This window comes from Urocampus carinirostris, chromosome 9 (assembly GCF_059441175.1).
Source record: "Urocampus carinirostris isolate Australia breed hairy pipefish chromosome 9, RoL_Ucar_1.0, whole genome shotgun sequence".
NCBI lineage: Eukaryota > Metazoa > Chordata > Actinopteri > Syngnathiformes > Syngnathidae > Urocampus > Urocampus carinirostris.
Genome location: NC_142357.1, coordinates 8,720,465 through 8,748,180, shown reverse-complemented (window position 1 = coordinate 8,748,180; position 27,716 = coordinate 8,720,465). Strand labels below are relative to the sequence as shown.

At 37.2% G+C, this 27,716-nt stretch overlaps 1 protein-coding gene and 1 long non-coding RNA gene across 2 annotated transcripts; one reads left to right on the top strand and one right to left on the bottom strand.

Moving 5' to 3' along the window:
- Positions 1 to 5,150: 5,150 nt before the first annotated feature.
- LOC148359253 (uncharacterized) lies at positions 5,151 to 7,823 on the bottom strand. Its single transcript, XR_015851393.1, has 3 exons — positions 7,389 to 7,823; positions 5,917 to 6,130; positions 5,151 to 5,841 (listed from the first exon to the last, which is right to left on the bottom strand). It is a non-coding gene; the product is annotated as an uncharacterized LOC148359253 (long non-coding RNA).
- On the top strand, positions 7,578 to 23,479 carry hprt1 (hypoxanthine phosphoribosyltransferase 1). Its single transcript, XM_088344458.1, has 9 exons — positions 7,578 to 7,808; positions 10,297 to 10,403; positions 17,371 to 17,554; positions 17,643 to 17,708; positions 17,959 to 17,976; positions 18,051 to 18,133; positions 19,567 to 19,613; positions 19,703 to 19,779; positions 22,036 to 23,479. Exons 1-9 carry the CDS (start codon positions 7,782 to 7,784, stop codon positions 22,081 to 22,083), a joined length of 657 nt encoding a protein of 218 aa, XP_088200584.1. The 5' UTR covers positions 7,578 to 7,781; the 3' UTR covers positions 22,084 to 23,479.
- The last annotated feature ends 4,237 nt before the right edge of the window (positions 23,480 to 27,716 follow it).

Here is a 27,716-nt window from a genome sequence, read left to right as displayed (position 1 = left end):
TTTGCTCTTATTTTTCAGTTCAATACTTAAAATATTCAGTTGTGCGCAAATACTTTTGAATTGTGGTAGTTTGGAATCCCCTAATAGACAAACATATCCGAACTATTTCATTTGTTGGTGCTCAACAATGAAAATCAAACAATGCTCGGGCTTTTGTAAATGATTCAAATATAACTTATAAAACATGCCTAAATCGGTCGAGTGTTAATATTTTTGTAACTTGCTCATCTGCTACATAACAGCTGAAATTAGTGACACAAATGGTTAATGGTTTTCAAGGTTATGGGGTGATCGAAAGCCCTAAATAACACTGGATCAGGCGCACCCCTGCAGCTCCACATTAAGAACGAGAACACATGTAAATTCTATGTGTTCACGCTTGCGGATTAATGTTTATGCTAAAGTGCTATTCAACATAATAGCATTGCAATGTGACTAACCAGAATATTTCAGAATTTAGTATATTTTTTATTGTTACATGCCAGACAAGTTACCAGTAGATTCTCAGAAAACAAGACCCAGCATTTATAATAGGCATGCACCGAAGGCTGTGCAATTAGTTCAAATTGTTCAAAGGGATGTGTTCAAAAAAAGATTGGTAACCAATCTCTGAATTCATCAATTTTGGTGAAGAAGAAAAAACAAAAAACAGGTGTGAATCAGTTGGTGCCTATTTAAGAATGATCACTCACCACAGGTTGAACATGCATTTGAAAAAAATTGGTCATTCAAGACTCCACTCCGAAGAACGGCGGTCTTTTTACTAAAAGGTTGATTGGAGGGGAAAGAACCTATAGAGGTGCAAAAAATGTTGACTGTTCAGCTAAAATGATCTGCAATGCCTTAAATTGGGTAAATTCATTGAAGATAGTGAAGCATGGTGGTGCAATTATGTTCTGGGCATGTTTCTCATACTCTGGTGTTGGGCCCATTTATTGCCTACCAAGGATCATGGATCAAATTGTGTATATCAAGATACTGGAAGAGGCTATGTTGCCTTATGCTGAGGAGGACATGCCCTTAAAATGGGTGTTTCAGCAGGACAATGACCCCAATCACACCAGTAGACAAGCAGTCCTGGTTCCAAACCAATAAAAATAATGTTGTGGAGTGGCCAGCCCAATCCCCAGATCTCAACCCAGCCAAAAACTTGTTGGATGATATGAAAAATGCTGTTTGAGAAGCAAAACCAAGAAATGTAAATTAATTGTGGAATGTTGTTAAGAAACCATGGAGTGAAATAACAAGCTAAAGGTGCCACAAGTTGGTTGACTATGCCACACAGATGTGAAGCGGTTATAAAAAAGTTTTCATGCAACAAAATATAAGGATGGCTAATTCCTACTTTATTTGGGAATTGCAAAACAGTTTTGAGTTTGTACAGTCAACAGCAGACACTATTTTTTTAACGCACTCCTTTGAACTATATGCCCAAATGCACAGCCGTGGGAACGTGCCTATCATAAATGCTGGGTCTTGTTTGTTTTGTAAAAATCTACTGCAGCTACTGGTAACTTGTTTGGCATGAAACAATTAAAAAAATATACTAAAACCTTTCATTTTCTGGTTAGTCACATTGTACTACTATTATTTTGATTATAACTGTATATGAATCGAAACAGACAGAGCAGGAGGGAGAAAAAACATGTGTAATTTTTTTTAACAGTGGTTTGAACTGTTTGTTATTTGTCCTAGCTTATTTGTATACTGGCATATTTACGCAGTAGAATGGCTCTTCGGGGTGGGGAAATGTATTATTAGTTGTTGTGTTTTTAAACTTGTCCAACAAACTGAATTTAAACTTACACCACCTGCATTGGTTTTTCCTGGTTTGACTAGTGTGCCTTGTCTAATGTTATGCTCTGGGCCACTGGATAATAGATGGATGCCCCCCTACCAAAATACACTAAGGCCATGTAACCCCAAAACCTCCCAGCAAAACATTCTAATCAAACTAAAAGAAAGATCGTAAATAGGATTTTGGTTTATAATTAATTACACATTAAGGAATTTTCCAGATTATTCCTTGAGTGTCTCTTTCTTAAATCTGCCCAGTTTTGGGCAAAGGAAAATATTGCTCAAGGTATTACGTAGTAATTATCCAGAACTTTCAAATTAATCTCTGTAAACGTGATGAACTCTTTAAGAACAGTGAAAACTGAAGACGTCTACTGTAACTAGAAAATGCCTTAATTTAGGCAGTAAAACGTATGTCAAGTGTTTTTTTTTAAACATTATGCACTTGTTATATTTACTTTCTGTGGTTGTTCCCTTCTGTTTACGTTGCAGCCAAACTTTAGCTGCTGGTGCAAAGATGAACTTTTAACTCTTTGCCTCAGGGCTTCGGCAATCAGCCATAAAGATATTTTTACATCTCATAAATGAACCAGTAAGCCAAAAAATGTGTTGAGAACATTATGACAATTGTAAAACAGTGCAAAAAACATTTGAAGGCAATGCTGTTCAAGGTCATAAATCTGTTTATCTAAAAATATTGGTTACATTTGGTAATTCCACATTAACTTCCAATATTAAGTCTGATGTTTCAATAAAACAAAATGTCCTATTGTCGCTTGGTGACCCCTGTCCTAAAAGCTCCACACAAAAATTGAGACAAGGTAAAAAAAAATGTCAGACTTTTAAAACGCTTACGTAAACACGTTAGGTGCGGTCAACCATACACATATGGACGGCTTCAGAATGGTGATATGAACCCCTTGTCTTTGGGATTTCACCCCTGCCTTACTTTTAAATTAAAATACATTGACATATTGACAATACATCTTCCCTCCCAATTTTTTTTTTTAACACACTCCTCATTCCTAAAATTAATCCAACTCACAATGTCTTTGGGACGTGGGAAGAAACGGGAGTACCCGGAGAAAACTCACTCACATGCAAAGTTTACACAGGGGGCAGGTCGCTGGTGTTCTGCCAAATGTACTAACCGGTTGAGACGTCCTACCGGAGGCTCATCTGATATCCGAAGTATGCCTTAAGCTTGTTTTGTCACTGCATACAGATAGAAGGTGCTTAATAATCCGTAATAGAATGCTAACACGTAGCTGCAAGCAGGTAGGACCAATGTTCCCTCTAATTTTCCACGGGTCTGAGCGTTCACACAAAGTCGGTGAGCTTGAAACAACAGCGAGCAACCGCAATCCCAAGTGCGGCAACTAAGTCATTATCAAACAGGTCCAAAACTTGACATCAATTTACATTTTGCTGAGTTTACGGCAATGCAAAAAAAAAATTCACTTTTGAATGAATTGACTAATGTATTATTGCAAAGGTTGTACGGCCTACAAACGTCATTTGTTTTGACAACAATTCTTTCACAAGATTTCCATTTCTTTTTTTTCCTAGTATCTTTTGTCGCATACTACTAACATTTTGGGGGGCTTATTTAGTCGGTTGCACAATACACTACTGTATTTAATCACATTTTTTAGTGGAAGTACAATGTTGGCAACAAGATTGACTTGGTATAATTGGAAATTATTTGAATGCAACACAAACTTTTTCTTCTTTTTCCCTGTTTTTTTCTATTTTATTTAATTCCTTTAAAACAATCATATTGTGTTTATTTTTTCCTACCTGTTGCTTTTTTTTTGTTGTTCTCTATTTACTTTTTTTCCTTTGTTTCTTTTTCTTTTTTTCTGTCTTTTTCCTGAATTTTTTCTTTTTTTTTCTCTTCCTTTTGTTTCTTTTTTTTTCCTCAGCTTTTCACTACTTTTTCATTTTGTTATTTTTTTCTTTTTTGTACTATTCCCCCTTCCTTTAAGTCATTTTGTGCATAATTTTACATAATATTTGGTCATATAGGGATGAATGAAGCAAAAACAACCTGAAGAGCCGTTTAGGACCGAAGAAGCCGGTTCTCGAAAAACTCTACTGACTTTACTCAACTTCGTTCTCCTTCGGCCTTGACTTCAAAATACCGCATTTAGAACACAACGTCAGGGGAACCCTTGTATTTTTTCCTTCATGGACCCTAACTTTGACTTAATTCGCTTCTTAATTAGAAATTTCGAGCCCTGATTTTTGTGAGATGGCTAGATTTTCTTGTGCGCGGAAAAGCTCTGGGTAGTGCGCAATTCCGCACCACGCAGCTTAGAGGGAACATTGGTTAGGACGTTCTGACAATTTACACAACATCAAGAAGAAGGGGTTTCAAACTCATTTTTATCAAGGGCCACATCAGCGCAATGGCTGTCCTCATACAAACTCTAGATACGAGCTGTCTTTTAAACAAAAATTTTGACTTACAAACAAGAGAAAATCCAAGATATAAGAACTTCCAGACATTAACACTAGAGACCAGGACTTTAAAGCTGTGGTCCCCAAGAACAGCTGAGGTGCCCGTGGACCTGTTCTCAAAATAACTCGCCAGTGCTGGGTCATTGTGATTTTCTAGTAAACTGATATTTTTGGGGAGGTTGACTGAGTCTATTAAACCCTACCAATATATAATCTGGTAGTAAGATATTAGAAACACACTAATATCATGATCACTTGCTATTTTAGAAATGCCTATCCAACTGGGTGCCTTTGTGCAATTAGTAACAAAAACTAGTTCTCTGCTTGAAAAAGGTTTGAGACCTCTACTTTAAAGTCATTCTATTATCATCTTATTACTGTTTTTATGTTCAATTATTATTGTTACTATGTGAACGTGTTTTTAGTGATCAGGAAGATGTGTTTTACAGCTATCTAGGATTTAGTTAAATGCTTTCGGGGGCCCAGGAACTGATTAATTGAGTTATTAATTCAGTTATTCTGTATAAGGAAAATTTACTCAAGATACGCGCAGTTCTAGATACGAGCACAATCCAGGAACAAACTAATCCCTTACGTAGAGGTATCATTGTATAACAACGCCTTCTTGAACATGTTTAATATCATTTTGTTTCTCATTTCCACTCATTGGCAGTGTTGTACAGCTTACATTAAAAAGGTAATTAGTTATAGTTACTTACTACTTCTTCTGAAAATTAAGTGTGTTAGTAACTGAGTTACTCTATAGTAAAAGTAACTAGTTACCAGACAAAGTAACGATTTCCGTTACTGCAAAAAAGAAGTTGTATGTCAAATAATTTGAAGTTTTCTGAGAAGTATTCAAGTCAGTTGAATAGAGAATAACAGGCAAATGTGTTATAAAACCTTTTAATATTTATTGCACCTCACCAGTAACATATTTATCCTATACTTGAAGTGCGACAAAAAGAAACACGAAACAATATGATAAAATAACAATCAGCAGTAATCAATATAAAGTGAGTTTAATAAATCAAATCTAACTAATGGTCCATTGAACAGATGGGAAATTCTGACTCTTTTTAGAATACCAGCTTTTTCGACAGGTCTGCCATCCCTTGTCCCTGCACTGTTGGACCAGTTTTTAATAGTTTGTGTTTTTCTTTTCATGGGCTTCGCTGCATTCATCTTCCCACGGTACAGTGAGCTCAATAGAGATGATCTTTTGGGCCTCATCTGACCAAATCACCATGTCTGGCCTCAGGGAAGTTTGGACTTCCTGGGGAAAGTGTAAGCTTCTTCCCAGGTCTACCCTCATCTGCCACGCTGGTGCTGTTTGCAAAAGGTTCTTCTTGGAAGATGCTGGTTTCTCCCCTTCCCTGATGAACTGGATGGAATGTGTTGAACTAGATTGAGGTTTGTGCTTCTTCCGCCTTCCCTGCTCCAAGATGTAAGCCAGTGCACTGAGGACCTTGTCGTGGCACCAGCAATATCTGCCCTGGCTATGAGCAGTCTGGCATCCTGCCAGTATGTGCGCCTCTCCCACCAAATAGCCTGCACTGTGGGGCCTCTCCCAACCCTCACCTGTAGAGGTTGGTTGGTGTTGGAAGGGTGTCGTACACTGAACAGAGCAAGAAAGAGATACGGAAAGGTTCCAACCTCCTGAGTTCTGGCCAGGTGATCCTTTGCTTTAGAAGGTCCCACTTCGTCCAGGCTCCTTGGACTTCAAGCTCCACAGCCCTCGACCACCTGCCCTCATCCTCTGAATGGCGGACCTCTGCCTGCACTATGTCTCTCATCTGCCTTGGATCATCTTTTGTCCATTGACGTCCTTTGCATGCATTTCCGATGACATCTTTGATCTCAGCCACTGCTGCAGAGAGTAAAGCAATACAGTAACTTAGGTGAGCTAAATTGAACCTGCTTTAATGGACTAAAATAACAAACATATCCTGGCTTAATCTCGTCTCTGGGTTTCATACAATAACACCCAGCCCTGGCGATAGATGTGACGAAACCATACATGTCAACCTGTGCGGTTTTGCCGTACAAAGTTTGTTTTTTATGCATTTTAAGACGAGTACGACATACAAGGAAATCTGTACGGAAAAACGCCAATTTGTCAATCGCATGCGTCTGCCGCCCGGGGATTTCCCATCATGCATTTTTTGGGGGGAATAATTTTACTGACACTTTTTTTTTTTTACTTTTTATTTCTCACACCAATTTTGACAGAGGTTTGATTCCACCATCTTACATCAACACAAAATATATACACTTGACACACTCATAAATAACAGAAGGAACAATAAAGAAGAAAAAATACTATTAATAGAAAAGAAGAATAAATGTTCATACAATACATCCATACAAAAAGAAATATATAAAAAAATAATAAATAAAAATATACACCCAAAAAAAAAACAAAAAAAAAAAACATAATAAATAGGGGGAGGTGATTAGACATCAAGTAAAATTTGTGTGATAGGCTTCCATCTTTTCTCGAATTGGTCAAGTTTCAGTTGAAGTCTTGCAGTGATTTTTTCCATAATGTACATTTGCTTTAATTTGTCTCTCCATTGTTTTATGTCAGGAGGTTGTGGTTTCAGCCAGGACACTGTGATCATTTTCTTTGCTACCAGAAGCATTACCCTTAGTATATATTTCTGTTGACCAGATAGTAATTCTTCTGGCAAAATTCCTATTATGTAAGCCTTTGGGTCCAACCGCAACTCCCAGCCTTTACTGACACTTTTAACAGCAAATAAACAATGTGAGGTTTAAACAATTTTTGTCGACATTTTTAACAGCAATTAAACACATTCACAATTTCATTATATCATATTCTAACAATATGAGGTTTTATCGACACTTTTATGTTTAAATTTTTGGGGTTTGAACAATTTTATTGACACTATTAACAGCAAATAAACAATGTGAGGTTTAAACAATTTTTCTCGACAATCTTAGCAGCAACTAAGCATATTCACAATTTCGTTATATCTGACAATATGACGTTTTAACATTTTTTTCATTCCGGAAAAAAATATGGTGTACGACTATTTTGTATTTTGTAAGGGAAAATACGACAGCTTGTACGGGCATGGAGCCCTGGAGGTTGACATACTTACAATACTTTCTACTTTTGATTTAAAAGTCCAGTGGTTAAATCCTTATATTTTCGCTTCGAACATGCATACTTAGCCACCCCAGTTTACTAGATTAGCATCACAATTCGGTTGCATTAAGGGGCGGGTCTCCCAAACGCTTCGTTGAATAAAGAGGGCGTCGCTCCAAAAACTGCCTTCCGATTGCACGCCTGCTTCATACCTCCTCCTCACAACCTTCCCGCTCCACTAGAGCGTAGAAACGTCATGTGGGCCGGAAGGGTACAGCAGCAACGTCTGAGCTAGCTATTCCATGTGAGCTGTCAGAAAAAGGGACAGTAACGTTAGTACCATTCTATTCCCCCCCGTTATTTCGCGGAGACTAGTACACATAAGGGAAGCGCGGCGAGAACAGACATGGCGACATCCGGCCAGTGTATTGTGGTAAGCATGTGGGAAGACATGAGTGCTGTTATTACGTGGGCGTTCATGTGTTTTATTAATTATTTGTATATTAGCAATGCCATTTTTGTGGCACGCTTAATCCAAAGCGTTTTGTGTTTATCCCTGTTTCTATGGTTTCACGCGTGCCCTAGGGCTACAATGCCACGCACGCGGCCTCTACGCTTTGTAAACGTGACGAATGTAACCTTCACAACGTAACATTTTTTCGGACCTTTAAAAACAAACTACGATATTGTCGTTTTCCTTTAGCAGCTGATGCCAAGAAACGTACGCGCTCCACGCTAGACCAAAATTGGTAGTGATAAAACACGCTTTGCCTCGTTTTGATCACGTGATAAAATAGTTCCGTAAAAAGACGTCGTCATTAAATCTTGAAATGTAAAACCAAATCACACGTTTAAAATGGTCTAATTATTAAAATTGGTGACGCAGTTAAATTATTTTAGCAACTATAAGTGACACCTACCAGTTGCACCTGTTAAAATGTATTATTGGATAACACAGAAATTAAAGACAGTTTTGGAGTCTGTGGTTACACTCCATTTACATACAAGCCAACCATTTGACATCATAAAGTGGTACATTTTATCAAGCGCTCCATTTCTGCAAAATAAATAATATGGAACAAAAAACACTTAATCTAACTTTAAAACAGCCCAAAAAAAAATCCGTCCAGAGTTGCATCCTTAAAAGTGGCCCGGCGACCTACGATTCAAGACTTTTTGTTGTTTAAATTTGGAAAAAAAAAACAGTAAATTTTGAAATTTAAAAAGCAGTAGGCGTTGTTAGGGGCGAAACGGGGTAGGCTAACGCATGAAGCAATAGTGTTGGAAAGTATGCATACAGTATACTGTCTTTTTTTCTCGTTTTGGGAATGTAACGTATGTTTAATTACAGTACAGTATGCCTGACAAGCTTGTGCAATAGGGTGCAAAATTCCAAACATTCAGATTGATCCAATACATTTGAGCAGAGCTATATATATATATATATATATATATATATATATATAAATAGGTCCCCTCATCTTGTCAGCTATTGAATGTAAAAAAGGGCCCTCTACAAGAGAGGGCTAGAAAGTAAACAAATTGAACTTACGGTGATAAAACTAATATTAACATGTGAATAAAGTAACACTGCGGTTGTAGAATGTTCCCGTTCAAACTTCACGGTTGTCCTGAACAAGTGCTCACATTATGTAAGTGGGGAAAAAAAAAACCTCGGACCCTGAGGCACTCTGGTGTGTGCTCCACGGTTATCTGCATTTGGGCTTGTTTTGTCCAAACAGATGGGTATGTTTTGTGTTTCATTCACATACGCCTTAATTGTACTCTTGCGTTGCTTAACTACAGTTTCCGTTGCCTGGCATGTAATATCACCTAACTTCTCCAAATCGGGGATTACAATAGTTAAAACGCCTACTTTACTTGAGGTTAAAATTCTCACGATACCTCAAATTTTTCACTAGCTTCTCTGCTTTCACATGACACCAGTTAGTATAACGCTTGGGGTCGAGAGGCTAATAGTAGTCCAGGTTATTTCATGAAATAAAGGAAACATTGTAATGTATGGAATTTTCAAGAATGTATAGCCTTTATGATTTCCTTTTAGTGAAGAAAGTTTTGGGGAGAGCTTTTATCCAGCCCTAACTAATAAACTTATTTTTCACTTAAATCATAGCTGCTTTTATTTATTTATTTGTTTTATTGTCAAAGACGCTACTGTTGTGTGGTGAAATGTGCAGTTTTGACATCCTATAATAAAATATTATTTTTTTTGTTTGTTACCAGTATTGAAATCATTTGTCTTTATTGTCATTGATAGCAACGTGGTGAAAATTGTTTGCAACGTGATTAGACATGGCACTCCGGGTTAAACAAGAAAAAAATAATTCACAGAGAAAATAATTTTAGGATAAAAATATTTACAGTGTAGTGTTTAGAGACTGGCCTAAGTTCTAATAATAGTGCAATAAAAAAAGAGGGCATCGTAACAATAGTGCAATGAAAATTACTGCAATCACTTTTAGCAGTAGCAAAAAAAAAAAGTACAAACAATATATGTGTATCAATTTTTACTGGAAAGGTGTATATTTTTTACCTTTCTGTGCGCTTGTTTAGAGTGGTGATATCTCTCGGAAATCTATCTCTTAGCCTGTTACAACAATCTTTTGTTTTTGTATTTAACTCATTCACCAGCGCTCGACTTCAATTAAAAATAAGTCAAAAAATACATAATCAATGGCATTTAATACGTTTAACTAATGCATTGTGTAAGGATTTACAAAATCATTCTTTCCCTGACCTCATCTATCACAGCCTTAGTGAGGCTCTGTACAGTTGACTGTTGCAACACTTTGAAATATTCTATGGAAAATATAAAGCTACAATGACCTTGTCACCATGTTTTGTACTCCCTTTTATCAGGTTAATCTGATGTGAACACTCTCGTATTTGCTCCATTTCAGATTACTGACGAGGAGCAAGGTTATGATCTGGACCTGTTCTGCATACCAAAGCACTATGCATGTGACCTAGAACGTGTTTACATCCCACACGGGCTCATTTTGGACAGGTGGGCTCTCTGATGACCTTGCAGAAATACGATGACTAATCAGTTTGTAATGCTAAACTGGGTAGGGAGTTGCTAATTATTTTATTTTTTAAATACTGAAGGATTTTAGCTCAAGTGACCACAAAAAATATTAAGGAGAAAAGTATATGGTATACTGAATGGTTTAGTCTTACTGTTGTACCCTTTTCCGAAACAATCTCTTGTTCAAATAGCTAAACTATGAGGGTTTTTTGATATTCCTGAGCTGTCATATAGTGAAATTAAGTTAAAAAAAAGTAAGGATAGTCGATGAATGCTAAAGGCTGTGCAGAAGACTGGTTAACAACTTCCTTGTGACATATTCAGTACCTGATAAACTTCCTTCTTTTTCAAATAAAATTTCCTACTGACAGTTGTTTCCCCACACGGAAAAGACCCATCAGTCACTAATTCCTAGAGTACCAGACATTTTCTGAAAAGAGGATCTTCATAAGTGCTAGCCGATTATGTGTTTATCGATCTTTTAGGGCCTCCATCAAATTGAATATTAAGGCTATCTAAATACTGAGACTATGTACTCAGATCAGGTAAAAACTCATGTTGAACCAAGAAAAATATCTTTATAGTTTTATTATTATGGCTTCCGGGTTATCGAGTGGCGGCAAATTTTGTGTCTCCCACGTCGTCGCGATTCAGATTCCAGCTATACCAGAATTCACGAATTCTGGACTGAGATTTTTCAGCTTGAACTGTTGGAAAGTTTCAGATTGTATCGGCGACGTCGGCTCCGTGCGGGGAAGCGGCAGTCAAGCTAGCTCCGGCTGGGACGTGACTCGCCTTCACTCCCCGCAGCCGCTTTTTTTCCTGCTCGTCGACCGTTCGGCTTTTGGTTGACTCTGCGGCGTCGAATCGTCTCTTCGCTCGTTTGAGTGTGCTTCGTCAAGAGCGAGTCGCCATAACGCCAAAAGCGTGTCGCCACACGTTAAAGATCGGCCATTGTTGACGCTGGCAAACATGGCGGCGCTACTTGTATAGCGACCAACAGTCGGGGAAACTAAGTCCGGCGAAAATAACAACTTGAGACTCAGAGGGCGATTGGGTGATGCGACCAGCGGACGGTGCCGTAAGAGGAACGTGAAATTTTCAAGATGCCGAGCAGAGATAAAGAACTCGAGGAAATTAAAAAGTCACTCGGCTTTTTAATGGATAAAATGGATATCGTCACCAGACAACAAGACACAATTTTGAGTTTAATGGCAGAAATCAAAGACCTAAAAAACGAAAACATGGAGAAAGAAAAGAGGATTATTGCACTAGAAGGACGCGTAGCAGATCTGGAACAGTATACCAGGATAAACGACATCATTATCACCGGTTTGGACATCAAACCTCGGACCTATGCCAAGGCTGTGGCAAATACAAATATTGCAACAGATGCAGATGAGGATTCAGCTGAGCAACAGGTCATTGCTTTTATGAGTAAAAAAGGCATATCCATCAATGCTGAGGACATAGAAGCATGCCACCCATTAACAAGAGGTGACAACCGACCCAAGGCGACCATCGTAAGGTTTGTTAACAGAAAACGGAAACATGAAATCCTTAAGCAAGGAAAAAAAGTAAAAGGGACTAATGTTTATTTAAATGAACACTTAAGCAAAAAAAACTCTGACATTGCAAGACAGGCTCGATTTTTGAGGAAAACGAACAAAATACAAGGAACATGGACTTCAAACTGCAGAGTATACATAAAGTTAAACGGCACTCCGGAACAAGCAAAAATATTATGGGTTCGAGAAATGCAGGAGCTGGACAGATTTGCCTGAAGTGTAACAATGGCATCCTGGACTGACAATATGGACACCCTTATTACAGATCACAATAAAAAAATCCATCATAAAATATTAGGCCATGATTTACCGGAACTGAGCATTGTTAATCACACTGACTCCAATAATTCAAGATTAGATGACTTCGATCCTGACCACAAATTCATATCAGCTAGCTCAGACAATTGCAAATATTATACTGGAAATGAATACAATACCTTTGTTAAATCTGAAGACAAATTCTCAATAATACACTTTAACAGTAGAAGTATGTACACACATTTTGATGACATCACTGAGTACTTACAACAATTTGAGAACCCGTTTAGTGTTATTGCAGTTTCTGAAACGTGGTTCAGTGAGGGAAGGGGTGTAAATTTTGAATTAAATAATTATATTCTGAACTATGTAAATAGAACTAACAAAATAGGAGGTGGAGTAGCTATATATGTGCACAAAAGATTAAAATCGAAAATATTACAAAACATGTCATTTGTCATTGACGATTTACTTGAATGTATTACAATAGAAATTATAAATGAAAAAAGGAAAAATATCATAGTCAGTTGTGTGTATAGAACACCGGGCTCAAATCTGGAAACCTTCACAAACTGGGCTGAAAAAACATATTCAACAATAAGCGCCAAAACACTATTCATTTGTGGAGATTTCAACATCGATCTAATGAATCCAAACAACCATAAAAACATTGATGACTATATTAATATGATGTACAGTATGAGTTTGTACCCAACTATATTAAGGCCTAGTAGACTCACTTCACACAGTGCAACACTCATTGACAATATATTTACAAATAATATGGAATTTACAAATGTCAGCGGGTTACTGGTTTGTGATATTTCTGATCACCTACCAGTATTTACAGTATATGATGAAAAGGTTACTAGACAAGAATCAATTAAGGATTATGTTTACAAACGAGTTAGAACTGAAGCGACTATTATATCACTGTATGATGACTTAGTTAAACAAAACTGGAATGCTATATATAGTACAGATGATGTGGATGGTGCGTTTGACATATTTTTGGAAATATTCACCAACAAGTACAACAAAAATTGCCCAATGAGACAAATTAATATTAAGAATAAATCTGTAAATCATCCATGGATAACTAAGGGTTTACATAATGCTTGTAAGAAAAAAAACTACTTATATAGAAAATTTATTAAACTAAGAACTAAGGAAGCCGAAACCCGGTATAAAACGTATAAAAACAAATTGACAGGAATATTAAGAGCAAGCAAGAAATTATACTATACCAATTTATTACATCATAACAAAAGTAATATCAAAGGTATTTGGGATATATTAAATAGTATAATAAAAGGAAAGAATGTAAGCAATGCATATCCAAACTATTTTATTGATAAGAACAGTGAAAATTATAATTTAAATCAAGTTGTGGAGAATTTCAATAGTTATTTTGTAAATGTTGGACCAGAGCTCGCTGCAAATATCCCAGAGTGCAGTGGTAAACAATTTAAGTCACTAATAAAAATGAACTCCAAGACCATGTTTTTATCTGGGGTTACGGAATCAGAAATCTTAGACGTGGTTAACAACTGTAAAAACAAAACGTCTATGGATTGTTTTGACATCGATATGGTACTAATTAAGCAAATTATAAACAGCATTGTGAAACCATTGACCTACATCTGTAATCTATCATTTCTAACAGGCACATTTCCAAATCAAATGAAAATAGCAAAAGTTATACCAATATACAAAAATGGGAACAAGCACACTTTTACAAACTATAGACCGGTATCTCTGCTTCCTCAGTTCTCTAAAATATTAGAGAGACTTTACAATAATAGACTGGAACAATTTGTAGATAAACATAAATTGATTAATGAAAGTCAATATGGTTTTAGAGCAAACAGATCAGCAACAATGGCAATTATTGATGCAGTAGAAGAAATCACCCACAGTATAGAAAAGAAGAGATACGCAGTCGGGGTATTTATTGACTTAAAAAAAGCATTTGATACCATTAATCATAATATACTATTAAAAAAACTGGAAAGATATGGCATCAGGGGAGTGGCTTTGAAATGGATTCAAAGTTATTTGACGGGGAGGAAGCAATATGTAAAAATGGGAGAGTTTTCATCTGAATATTTGGACATCTGTTGTGGAGTACCACAGGGTTCTATCCTGGGTCCAAAGCTATTTAATTTATATATTAACGATATTTTTAATGTTTCAAAACTATTGAAAATAGTAGTATTTGCAGATGACACTAACATTTTCTATTCAAATGATAACTATATGGATTTGGTAACCTGTATTAATCGTGAACTAATTAACCTAAAAGTATGGATGGATATAAATAAATTATCTTTAAATTTAAATAAAACCAAAGTAATATTCTTTGGTAATCGTAAGGCAAATCAAAATTTAGAAGTAAAAATGGATGGTGTCACAATAGACATTGTATCAGAAATTAAGTTTTTAGGTGTCATAATAGACAATAAACTAAGTTGGAAAACACACATCAGACACATACAAACAAAGGTATCTAAAAGCATTTCAATAATTAATAAAACCAAAGTTCTTTTACATTATAATGCATTGTATTTATTATATTGTTCTCTCGTTCTGCCATATTTAACATATGGTGCAGAAGTCTGGGGAAATAATTACAAAAGTTCACTACAGCCCCTTTTTATCCTTCAAAAACGTGCAATAAGAACCATACACAGGGTAGGATATCGGGATCATACCAATATTTTATTCATGCAGTCCAATTTATTGAAACTGGATGATTTAATAAAATTTTTCACTTCACAACTGTTATTTAAAGTCAACAAAAACATAGTGCCAGAAAACATACAAAGATTATTCACTCGGAAAGAGGGAAATTATAACTTGAGGGGCTGTGGTGAATTCAAAATCCCAAAGGTGAGAACCACCAGGAGAAGTATGTGTGTGTCTGTGTGTGGAGTCAGACTTTGGAATAATTTGCAAAATGAAATCAAACAATGTCCAAATATCCATGTGTTCAAATTTAAATACAAAAAAGCATTACTGGCGAAATACAGAGATGAAGAAAATGGGATATGAGGGAGACTGGAAATACTGCACTTCAAACCATGGCTAACTTGTTGTTATTGTGCTATTATCACATCAGAACTGTTATAAATATTGTGTTTATTTTTATTGATATTATCATTGGTGCCGCAGTGACATTATGCGCATTATGACGTTGAGGGATGGGTATTGCGAAGATTAGTGTATAAAATATGTGATTATTGTAACTTATAATTATTGATATCTGACCTATGTAATAAGTATATCCATGAGATTTTGTTGTATTGTACACAAGAGGGAGCTATCTATAAAATGTATTTAATAGGGAAGATAAAGGGGTAGGAAAAATAAGCATCTGCTTCTGACTACCCCTTTTCGAACATTTTGTGGGACATTATTTCGTTGTTGACTCATTGTTTTTGTCCTGTTTTTATTTTTATGTTCGAAATAAAATTTTCATTCAATTATATTTTTATACTTCTTGTTAGAAAACATTTTTTTTGTGATACAGTGTCTTTCTATCGATTTAGCACTTATCTTTATGATTTTTTTGGGGAGCTGGTGATGTCAAAACCCTTTCTGTACTCCAGTATTAACGATCCAAATAGTCTCAACACAATTTTGAGGTAAATGCCAAGTTAAGGCTTTGCAAAATACACCTTTTACATACGATCATTCCAACATTTGTGTAGCAAATGTCCTATTGTGTGCCTGGTTTGGTGAGCTGAAAATGTGTGATGGCCGACTATCTTTAATAAATTCACCCTCCATCAAACGTTTACAATGCTTGGCGATCAGCGTTGCAACCTCGGAGCTTGCCTTTGTAGCATTTTTATTTAACCTGCACGGTCTTGTGCAAAAGTACTTCTATTCCGTCAAAACGGCTTCCACTTGCTTCACCTTTTCACAGCGTTCGCTTCGAGTTAGCTTTTTTTATTCCGCATGTTTCATCATTTGAAAAAAAGCCAGTCTTTTGCGAATTTAGGCAGAAAAGTTGTTTTGGTTTTTGTTTTATACTACAATCGACATTCCGGGCAGGCCACATTTTATTAACATTGTAACCGAGGCCACGGGCCAGAAAAAACATTTCATCATGGGCCGTAACTTGCCCCAGGCTGGACTTTGGACATGCCTGTCCTAGTGGGTCTGATCACAGGTTGCTGAACGTTAACTGACTTCAACTTTTTTTCATGTATGCAAAAGATGCTGGTTTGCCGATGTCAAGTCTTTCCATCAAACCCATAACTGTCAAAGGCTTTAATTAGTCATTTCAGTATCGGACCAGCTTGATTTTTACAACAGACATGGAAAGGGAATTGATCTATTATATACTCTTTGTCACATAGCCCATCATGGCACGCAACGGTCAGGATCCACCAGTTGGCTATATGCAAAAAAATTGCATTCTAAGATTTGAGCTCCCTTTTACAAATAACACTTTTCAAATAAGCTTGTGTGTTGTGAATTTTAAGTATATGCTTTCATTTTTCATCACCCAAAATAAACAAACTCATCAGTAAAACCTAGTGGAGGTAATGCTATGTCTAAATATGAATGTTTTTGATCAGGCACACAAGAAATCATGTAACATATAGTGAAAATGGATTTTCAAGGCTATTACAAACGTTTTGCATGCCAATTTGAGAAAAAATATATCCACATTCACCAGGGAAAACTATTCTAGAACAATAAATTGACCAAATCAAGCTTTAAACACAATAACGGCCTACTGTATGTCCCTCCGGAGATCTAAAAGGTTAAAGACTGGCCAAGTCCATCACCAGATTTTTATGCATTTTGCCTCATTGATGTCGAAAGAAAACTGATGGCCGAATCATCTAAACTGCATAACTGAAAGAAGCTGTAAAGCCACCACTACCAAAAGGTTTTTTTTCCAAATGAAGAGTCCGTCAAGAAATATTGTGAAATTGAATTTTTTCCACTATAAAAAAAAACCATAATAGAACCAATTGTGCCAAATGTTGCATCTTTTTGTAGGGTGGTTTACCAAACTTTACCATTTGTGAACTAGGAACTGACTCGTGTTGACTTAAAAAACAAGTGAAATATAATTGTGTTGACACTTAATGTGATCCCAGGACAGAGCGATTGGCCAGGGAAATTATGAAGGAAATGGGAGGGCACCACATCGTTGCCTTATGTGTGCTGAAAGGAGGCTACAAGTTTTTTGCCGACCTGCTGGACTATATAAAGGCCCTGAACAGGAACAGCGACCGCTCCATCCCAATGACTGTGGACTTCATTCGTCTCAAGAGCTACTGTGTAATTATCATTTCTCTCATACGTTTTCCTCTCCATTTCCAACACATTTTCAATCTGCTAATTGCTTGCTTGCTTTCTGTTCATGCAGAATGATCAGTCAACAGGGGAAATCAAAGTCATTGGAGGAGACGACTTGTCTACTCTGACAGACAAAGTAAGTGTTTTCTAGAAATTCTCATATCGAGTGCCACTCATTGTCATGCACGAGTGTAGTCGACTCCATGTGTTAGCGTGCAAATGACAGGCACAGAAAAAATCATAGCCAAGTAACCTTCTTCTTCTGCCTGCAAATAAAATTTATCATTCAATTTTTTTCATTTTTCGAATCGCTTATCATCACTAGGGTTGCAGGAAGATAACATGTTTACAATCCAGCCCAACTCAACACTATTTCTTTTCCACAGAATGTGCTGATCGTGGAGGTATGTATATGTATTTTATACTATTGTCTTATATTAACGTTAATGCTCATTAATGAGCCTTTCCTTTTTCTAAGGATATTATTGACACTGGGAAGACAATGAAGACATTATTGCAACTCCTTAAACAATACAATCCCAAAATGGTTAAAGTGGCAAGGTAATGTAAATCTCTCGAACTAAGAAGTCCACAGTCTGTTGTTTTCTTGTTTGTTTTTTTGTCAAAACTTTATTGTCTTTAGTGCGACCTGCAACCTCAGTGGAACTGCTAAAATCTAGGCTTAAAACACACTTCTATTCTATAGCATATGAATAACCTATATTTTATGTTGACAATATCTGTGTATTATTTGTTAATTCAACATCCATTGCAGCCTGGTCATCCTGGAAGGGGGATTACCTCATGTGCGGTCCCTTCTCAAGGTTATTTCATTTTCCTCATGTCGAGGTTTTTGAGTTTTTCCTTGCCCTCATGTAGGTTTTAGATCAGGGGATGGTATCATAATAGTCTGTAGTTTGCAATAATCTGTGGTCTGTTCAGGCCTTTTGTGATCAAGGGCTATACAAATAAACATGACTTGCTGTGAAATTTATCTTCCTGACAAATCAATGTGGCAAATTGGCTAAATTTAAAATCAGTCTTATATTTGCCACCGACATTAATTTGTACACACAGGTTCGTTACAACTTCAACTATACTTTGATGCTATTTGCAAGACAGTGTGAAAGAAACTGGAATATAGTTGTAACCAAGTTTTACTATGACATCAACAGAAACACTGTCATGGTAGAAGTTGCTTACCTTTTAGAATCAGATACTACGGACAGCAGAATGCTTACGTTTTTTAATTGAGCATCCACTACACAGCATTATCTCCAGACAGAAGAGCAGTTTCAGCGACAGACTGCTGTCACTGTCTTGTACTACGGACAGACTGAAGAGATCCTTTCTTCCTCATGCCATGAAGCTCTTTAACTCCACTCGGCAGAGTCAAGGCCCACATTAAACCACACCACCTACATTGGATATTACCAAATCTTACTGCAATATGTATTTTGTGTAGCACTATTTAGTTACTCTATATAACACGCTACAGTGGGCATTTGCACGTCACACTGGGTATTTGTATATTGTATTCTTTTGGCTTTATTATTGTACTGTTCTCAGCTCAGGGATGCTGCTGGAAATGTGAATTTCCCTTCGGGGATGAATAAAGTATCTATCTATCTATCTGTAGAAAAAACAAGATTCGTTGGTGTATTGGACTTTATTTTGCAACGTTATTTCAGCAAGATGCAAGGAAAGTAAGATTGATTGCGCAAAACCTTTTCCAGGTTTTTCATCAAACAAGCAGACGCCCTTAAGAAAAATGTCACAATCTGTTTGAATCACAGGAAATATTCTAGAGGTTACATAAATTTGAAAGGGTCATTAAAAACTGAATAAAAAGACTTAAACAGAATAGAACTGATTACTGGCAAAATATCGAAATTTGCCCACCACTCTCATTTGCATTATTTTGTGTGTTGCATTGATTTTATTTTTTATGTTATTGAACCACGTAATTTTGTCTTTTTCTTTTCGATTTATAGTTTGTTGGTTAAAAGAACATCAAGAAGCGTGGGGTACCGGCCGGACTGTGAGTTAAAAAACATCAACAATACATTCAAATGGGGAAAGTGTTTTCTGTCCACTGAAGTTTGTAAATATTTGTTTTCTGTTTTTCAGATGTGGGTTTCGAGGTCCCTGACAAATTTGTGGTGGGGTATGCATTGGACTACAATGAGTATTTCAGGGATCTTAATGTGAGTATGTATTTTCTATCACTGCATTTCACTACTGTCACATGCATTCAACACACACATATGGGGCACATACACACAATCTGTGAGCCCACACTTACCTTAATATTTTCAATGTGTTCTCTCCTATGTCCTCTTTACAATAGCAACACACAAAAGTGTACAAGTGTGGAAATTTTAAAAATAGTAGCAAAATTGGCAGACGGTTCTGTCCCCGAACACCAGATTCCATTTTTAGAAATGCTAAGTTGTTTTGATCACGTGTTTGGGATCACATGACCATTTCAGATGGAGACATCGGTTGTGTAGCCTATTTTTATTTTCGAGATCTTCCAGCATTATTAAAAGTCAAACGTTCTCAATGTGTCCTACGACGTACCCCTTCCACCATACAGACGGCGCATCGCACTATAGGGCCTCGTGCGTATTTTGAAGAAAATCCAATACTTTCATGTGCTCTTTTATAGTCGTGGAAATTAAGTACTTAGTTCAACTGTGACATATTTTTGTACATCGATTAAAAAATGTAATCTAGAATAATCTCACTCCAACGAAGACATAAACAATGGTTTATTTGGACATTCGTATGCATCTATAAATATCTATCTAGTAAAATAAAAATGTGTTTGAGATCCTTGAACATGCTTCCATTTTAATGTGTACTCAAGGATCAAAAAGTGCTTGAATTTTGGGTGAAGTTTTTGTAAATCCTAGAAACAGTTGTCATGTTTCTCAACAAGTCTGCTAAAAAATGACTGATCTCTGGTGGCTTCGCTTTCCCAATGCATTTCTTCTTCCCTCATTATTAATGGCAGCTGGCATGAGTTTGTATGGCATTGTCCTATGACGCATTGTCCATCATTGCTCCCTATGGATTGTGCCCAAGAGGACGGGTGCATGCTACTTCCAAACAAGGCACTATCAATTGTGTACTAATGCAAGAGTTGCGAATCAATTATGGGCTTTTGTTATGGGCAATGCAAAAAATTAAGGTAGCATTTCCCTGTGGTAAAATGTAACAGCAACAAATGTAAGGTACATATTACTGTCGTTTTTGCCAACACCTATACTGTGAGAGATATGTCCAAAAATATTTGCACATGTATTGTTTAGATCCACAAATATATTTACATTTTACTTAAGATATAAATATGATTTGTCTTCAAAAATGCACGCGCAGGATGAAAAATCGCGTTTGCAAATCGCATATATATTTGAAACTGCAAAATACATGACTAACACCAGATTTTCTAATGGTGCTGCAGAAATCGAAACATTGGCTTTGAAAGTGCTTGAATTAGGTCATGAAAAAGGTGTAAGAACCCTATAAAATTATTTTTAAACTTAGCATAAAAAATCCAACCCGACCGATTAACCTAATTTGAGGGACTGAGTCTGGAAAAAAAAGCTGAATTTTCATATTTTATTTGTTAGGGCCAGGTCATGTTTCTCTCTCGCTGACGTCCTTCCGTCATTGTTCTTTATTTCTTTTATGTTATTGGAATAATTTTGAATAATATTGTCCATTATAAATTTATGATATTAAAATAAATAGCTGTCTATTTCAATTGGAATTCAAACATCTCAATGATTATTACTGCTAAAATCGTGGTTTTCAAACAATGACCCTGAACAACTTTCCCCGAGAGTCTTTACTTCTTACTTACTTCTTTTTCATATTTTCCCCCTTTTTGTTTTTTTCTTTGTTCTTTTCATTCCTTTTTCATATTTCCTTTTTTACTTTATTTCTTTTTCTCTTAGTTTTTTTTCATATTTTTTCCCTCTTCTACCCATTTTTATTTGTGAAAGGCTAGGCAAAAAGTGAGGGCAAATAATGTTGTGTTTTGGTCACTTTGAGTCTCTGTATTCTTCCTTGTGCTTTTAAGCACTCTTTTCCGGTGGCACAACACCATACAACAAAATCTAGTTATTAAATATCACACACTGTACCTTCAATGAATCCTGTTGACCAGATTTGAAATTACTTCACCGCAACATTTTCTTTGTTGGTAAAAATTTCTCGGTTCAAGATATTTAATAATAATAATAATAATAATAATTTCCTTTGTATTGTCATTCTTTGTAACAATGTACACAGAACGAAATGTCGATACACCTGACCCGTTTGTATATTTTGAGAAATAATCAGTATTGTGTGAGGTTTTCTATGATCCTTGCATGCTACTTTCACAATCAAAGTCTCAACGTTCATCCAGGGCTTGTTGTAATTCATAATCGCTGGTATCTTTTGTGTTTCAGCATATCTGTGTCATTAGCGAAACAGGGAAGGAAAAGTACAAAGCATGAAGAGCACCTTCATTTTTGATGGCTGATTGCGTTTTTCAAGACCAATTTTATTTTTGATTGCTCGGGATGTGTACTCCCAGTACTTGTAAGTTTCTGCTTTTGCCACTTCCTTTCTTTGATAGATCAGATAAAAGCATATACAGTATAGAGATCAAGTCAATAGATAACCTTTCTGAAGGTTGAAATGGTTGAACTCAATGTTTGGACAAAGTTCAGACGATAAGGCAGCATTTTGAGTTTCTTCCACAGAATTTTGCATGAGTTATAAGAAGAAAAAGTCTGTACTTTTTTATTGTGAAATATGCACTATAAACAGAATTTGACCACAATATTGAAAATTGGATAATACCTCAGAGACGGCAAGCCAACTAACTGCATGTTTAGTTCTTGCCAATGGATAAAACTTTTATCAATATTGTATCCCCTTTTTACCAGTTGTTCATGTTAAGAATGAAACAATGGTCTTTTTTTTTTTTATCACATTCATATACCAAAAGGCAATTCTCATACTTTAATACTACTTCCAAATGTTATATTTTCTATCTGTTAAATAATTATAAATAGTTAAGGAAACTGGCCACCAAAAGCTTATAGTTTGACACTGTTGGATTTTATTTTATTTGCCACCTAAAAGAAATATATTTTCAATATTCGGGGACATATCTCCATTTTATCTCTAACCCCGTTTTTTACCATTTTTCAACTATACTACAATGTCATTATTTATAAGCCTTTTCTGAAGAATTTGGGGGTTACAATTGTTTCTTCTCAATGTTTTCCAAAGGGTCGCAAAATTGTTTTTTGTCAGCTTTATTGTACAATATTTTGACTGTACTGTATTTATTGATCATACAATTTCCCTAAGAATTGCAGCTATTCACTTCTAACCCATCATTGAGGTGTGGGTTCAAATTTTAGGTCCTTTGATTTTGAACGCAATGCTGCTAAGATAGCAGGAGTCGACTGTACATGGAACTAACAGTTGTATCATGTTTAAGTCCATATTTCACTGTTTACTTTTGTACATCGTGAACTGACACTTATTTTACTATCGTGCAATTGTGAGAAAACCACAAATGTTTTCCGTCCCAGAACACGATAGTCTCAAGATAGTCACCAATGTGCGAGCATTTCAATTTTATTCTGTTTTAACTTTAAAAAGGCTATTCATTGATAAGAATTGAATGAATCAATATATTATCCAACCTGCTGCCTCTCTTTTGCTGTCAAATCACAAGGACCCCTAAAAACAAATTTAATTTTTTGCTGTCTTACGACCTGACCAATGTGTTCACCTTTTACGTTGTGTACCCCATCTCAGTGGGATTACCTTTGTACAATTACTGCAACGTTTTGCTGTGCTGTTCAATAAATATCACACCTGGACAAGGTCAAATGTGTAGTGACTGATGGTGGGTCAGACAATATGGGTGCTTGCATTTAAAAGCTGGTCAAAAGCATTTTGAGTGACACACATCCTCAACTTGATGGTGAAATGGGCTTTAGATGAAATCCCCCTGCTACAACAGATCTGACTAAAGGCGAAGAAGGTTGTTACGCAGGGGTCGGGAACCTGTGGCTCGTGAGGCCATTTATGGCTCTTTTCAAAAGTACATATGGCTCGGAGATAAATTTGTACTTATGCACATTTCTCTGTGGCTTTCATATGATTTCTTCCTGATTTTGGTACATGCAAAGCCAAAGCAACACTTGCTAGAATATTGGTTCAGTCCAGGATATATAAGGCACATTCTCAATTACAGTTTACATTCAGGGTTTCACACCAACATACTTGTTTTGGCAATACATTGCTGAGAACCATTTTAAATGAAAACTCATAAAACTATGTATGTTGATACTTTATGATGAAAACCCACAGAATGAACTGTAAACACTTGAAAATGCCAGCAAACCACTCAGCAATTTGATTGGGTGAGCTGTAGCGCTGGGCGGATATCTACACACAGCGTGAAGCACCTTTTCTCGCTCAGTGCAGTTCGCGCCAAAGGTAAATACGACAATATCCCGATCGTTTGAAGTATTTTGTGACTTTTCTACATTCAAATGTTGCTTGCACCTTGTTTCAAAACCATTATTTGGGACAAACATGATGGTGAACATGAACCTCAACACTTAAGTAACTGAGGGCTGGAGATAAATTTTAAGTGGTATATCTATATTGATATAGGGATATGGCTCTGTAATTAGTAATCATTCATGGATTTGATCACATCATCAAATGACACACAGTGAAATGTAATGTGCTGAAGAATTAGCTTTCGTTAGGAGCCCGGGTTCAACAGTTTTATGGAATCTTGTCCTTAAATTTATGGTGTGGCTGTATTTATTTTTAACATTTTTGCTTTTATGGCTCTTTGAATCAAAATGATTCCTGACCCCTGTTTAACCTTTTCCTGGGCCAGTTTCAGAGCAAAGGCCAAACTGGATATGATTTAAATCCAGATGGGAAAATCCCCCTGGATACACTCTTTAACAGCATCTTTGGATTGAAAGACTCCATTGAAGCTGCAATGGCTTTCCCCCCATTGACTGTGAGATGATAAAAATGCTGCGGACGTCCTGGCAACCGAAGACCTGTTGGTAGAAAAAAACAGCCTCAAAAAACAATTCCCGTTTTTAAAATGCTCCGCCGCACACTTTGACTACGAAGTCTTACAAAAGTATTGCTACCCAAGAACTTTTTGACATTTTGCCAGATTTCAGGTTTCAAACATGTACAGGGAGTGCAGAATTATTAGGCAAGTTGTATTTTTGAGGATTAATTGTATTATTGAACAACAACCATGTTCTTAATGAACCCAAAAGTCTCATTAATATCAAAGCTGAATATTTTGGAAGTTGGAGTGGGGCTTTTTTAGTTTTATCTATTTTAGGAGGATATCTGTGTGTGCAGGTGACTATTACTGTGCATAATTATTAGGCAACTTAACAAAAAACAAATGTATACCCATTTCAATTATTTATTTTTATCAGGGAAACCAATATAACAGCTCAACATTCACAAATATACATTTCTGACATTCAAAAACAAAAACAAATCAGTGACCAATATAGCCACCTTTCTTTGCAAGGACACTCAAAAGCCTGCCATCCATGGATTCTGTCAGTGCTTTGATCTGTTCACGATCAACATTGCGTGCAGCAGCAACCACAGCCTCCCAGACACTGTTCAGAGAGGTGTACTGTTTTCCCTCCTTGTAAATCTCACATTTGATGAGGGACCACAGGTTCTCTATGGGGTTCAGATCAGGTGAACAAGGAGGCCATGTCATTAGTTTTTCTTCTTTTAGACCCTTTCTTGCCAGCCACGCTGTGGAGTACTTGGATGCGTGTGATGGAGCGTTGTCCTGCATGAAAATCATGTTTTTCTTGAAGGATGCGGACTTCTTCCTGTACCACTGCTTGAAGAAGGTGTCTTCCAGAAACTGGCAGTAGGACTGGGAGTTGAGCTTGAGTCCATCCTCAACCCGAAAAGGCCCCACAAGCTCATCTTTGATGATACCAGCCCATACCAGTACCCCACCTCCACCTTGCTGGCGTCTGAGGCGGACTGGAGCTCTCTGCCCTTTACCGATCCAGCCACGGGCCCATCCATCTGGCCCATCAAGACTCACTCTCATTTCATCAGTCCATATAACCTTAGAAAAATCCGTCTTGAGATTTTTCTTGGCCCAGTCTTGACGTTTCAGCTTGTGTGTCTTGTTCAGTGGTTTTTCAGCCTTTCTTACCTTGGCCATGTCTCTGAGTATTGCACACCTTGTGCTTTTGGGCACTCCAGTGATGTTGCAGCTCTGAAATATGGCAAAACTGGTGGCAAGTGGCATCTTGGCAGCTGTACGCTTGACTTTTCTCAGTTCACGGGCAGTTATTTTGTGCCTTGGTTTTTCTACACGCTTCTTGCGACCCTGTTGACTATTTTGAATGTAACGCTTGATTGTTCGATGATCACGCTTCAGAAGCTTGGCAATTTTAAGAGTGCTGCATCCCTCTGCAAGATATCTCACTATTTTTGACTTTTCAGAGCCTGTCAAGTCCCTCTTCTGACCCATTTTGCCAAAGGAAAGGAAGTTGCCTAATAATTATGCACACCTGATATAGGGTGTTGATGTCATTAGACCACACCCCTTCTCATTACAGAGATGCACATCACCTGATATGCTTAATTGGTAGTAGGCTTTCGAGCCTATACAGCTTGGAGTAAGACAACATGCATAAAGAGGATGATGTGGTCAAAATACTCATTTGCCTAATAATTCTGCACTCCCTGTAGATATTACATGTCAACCTATATTCCAAGAATCAAAAACATGAGAGTTGTGAAAAAACAAACAAATTTGATCACCATTTTAAATGTGTTAACAAATAAATAATTTAAAAGATAGCCATTGCAAAAATATTGGCCTCTTCGAGTTAATACTTTTTACAACTTCCCTTTGCTGCGATCAGAGCAAAAAGTCTTTTCGGGTATGTACATTAGCTCATATAGGCAGCACGGCGGCGCGGTGGTTAGCGCGTGTGGGGCACAGTTCTGAGGTCACATGTTCAAATCTAGCTACCAACCTTCCTGTGTGGAGTTTGCATGTTCTCTCCGTGCTTGCGTGGGTTTTCTCCGGGCACCCCGGTTTCCTCCCACATTCCGAAAACATGCATGTCAGGTTAATTGGCCGGTCAAAATTGTCCCTAGGTGTGAATGGGCGAGCGAATTGTCTGTCCCTGTGTGCCCTGCGACTGTCTGGCAACCAGTTCAGGGTGTTCCCTGCCCACTGCCCGGAGATGGCTGGGATGGGCTCCAGCACCCCCGCGACCCTACTGAGGATAAGCGGTGCAGCTAATGGATGGATGGATAATGGATATTAGCACATCTTGAAACAGAAAATTTTGCCCATTCTTCTTCACAAAACAACTGAAGTTCTGATGCCAGGAATTACGGACAATGCAGTGAAAGCCAGAACAGGCCCGCAATTGAATCCGGCCTACGAGACAATGCGGATTAAAGCGAAAAAGCAAACGAGCGGCACTTTTATGTCAACTTGATGTCGCCAAAGCAACCGTATCTGGATTTTTTTTTCTCCATTTTTCCTCATTTTCTCTTTCTTGCTTTCTCACTCTTTTTCTTCCTACCCATCTCTTTTTCTTCTCTTTCTCTCTCTTTACCATCCGTCTGCCTTTTTCCCCCTCCTATTATTTCCCTTTTTGCCATTTTTATTGCCAAATAAGACCATCGAGTGCTGGTGGAAAACATCGAAGCGCACAGGGAGCGCAGTTGCTGTGTTTTGCGGAAACATGGCTCACGTTTAGCATTCCGGACGCTAACGTGTAGCCACCCGGAGCAATCCGGCTTCAACGCCGCTAAACAGAGACACGAAAGCCGGGGGGAATCGGAGAGGAGGCGGACTTGCTAACACGAGGTGGTGTATCCCTGGATTTTCACAAAGAAAAGTTTTCCATCTGCCGAAGGGATGTCGAACTTTTGGACTGGCGTGACGTCATCCGCTCCGCTACAAGCACCCCTAGGGCATCATGTTCATCTGTTAATAAATAACGGGGTAGACTGCTGGAAGTGTGAATTCCCCTACGGGGATGAATAAAGTATCTATCTACTTTTGTTCTCT

Excerpts from the sequence above, each read along its gene's own strand:
- hprt1 (XM_088344458.1), top strand. The coding sequence starts at position 7,782 with ATGGCGACATCCGGCCAGTGTATTGTG. Across the intron at positions 10,404-17,370 it reads CACGGGCTCATTTTGGACAG|GACAGAGCGATTGGCCAGGG; the intron begins GTGGGCTCTCTG and ends ATGTGATCCCAG. Across the intron at positions 18,134-19,566 it reads AAAATGGTTAAAGTGGCAAG|TTTGTTGGTTAAAAGAACAT; the intron begins GTAATGTAAATC and ends TTCGATTTATAG.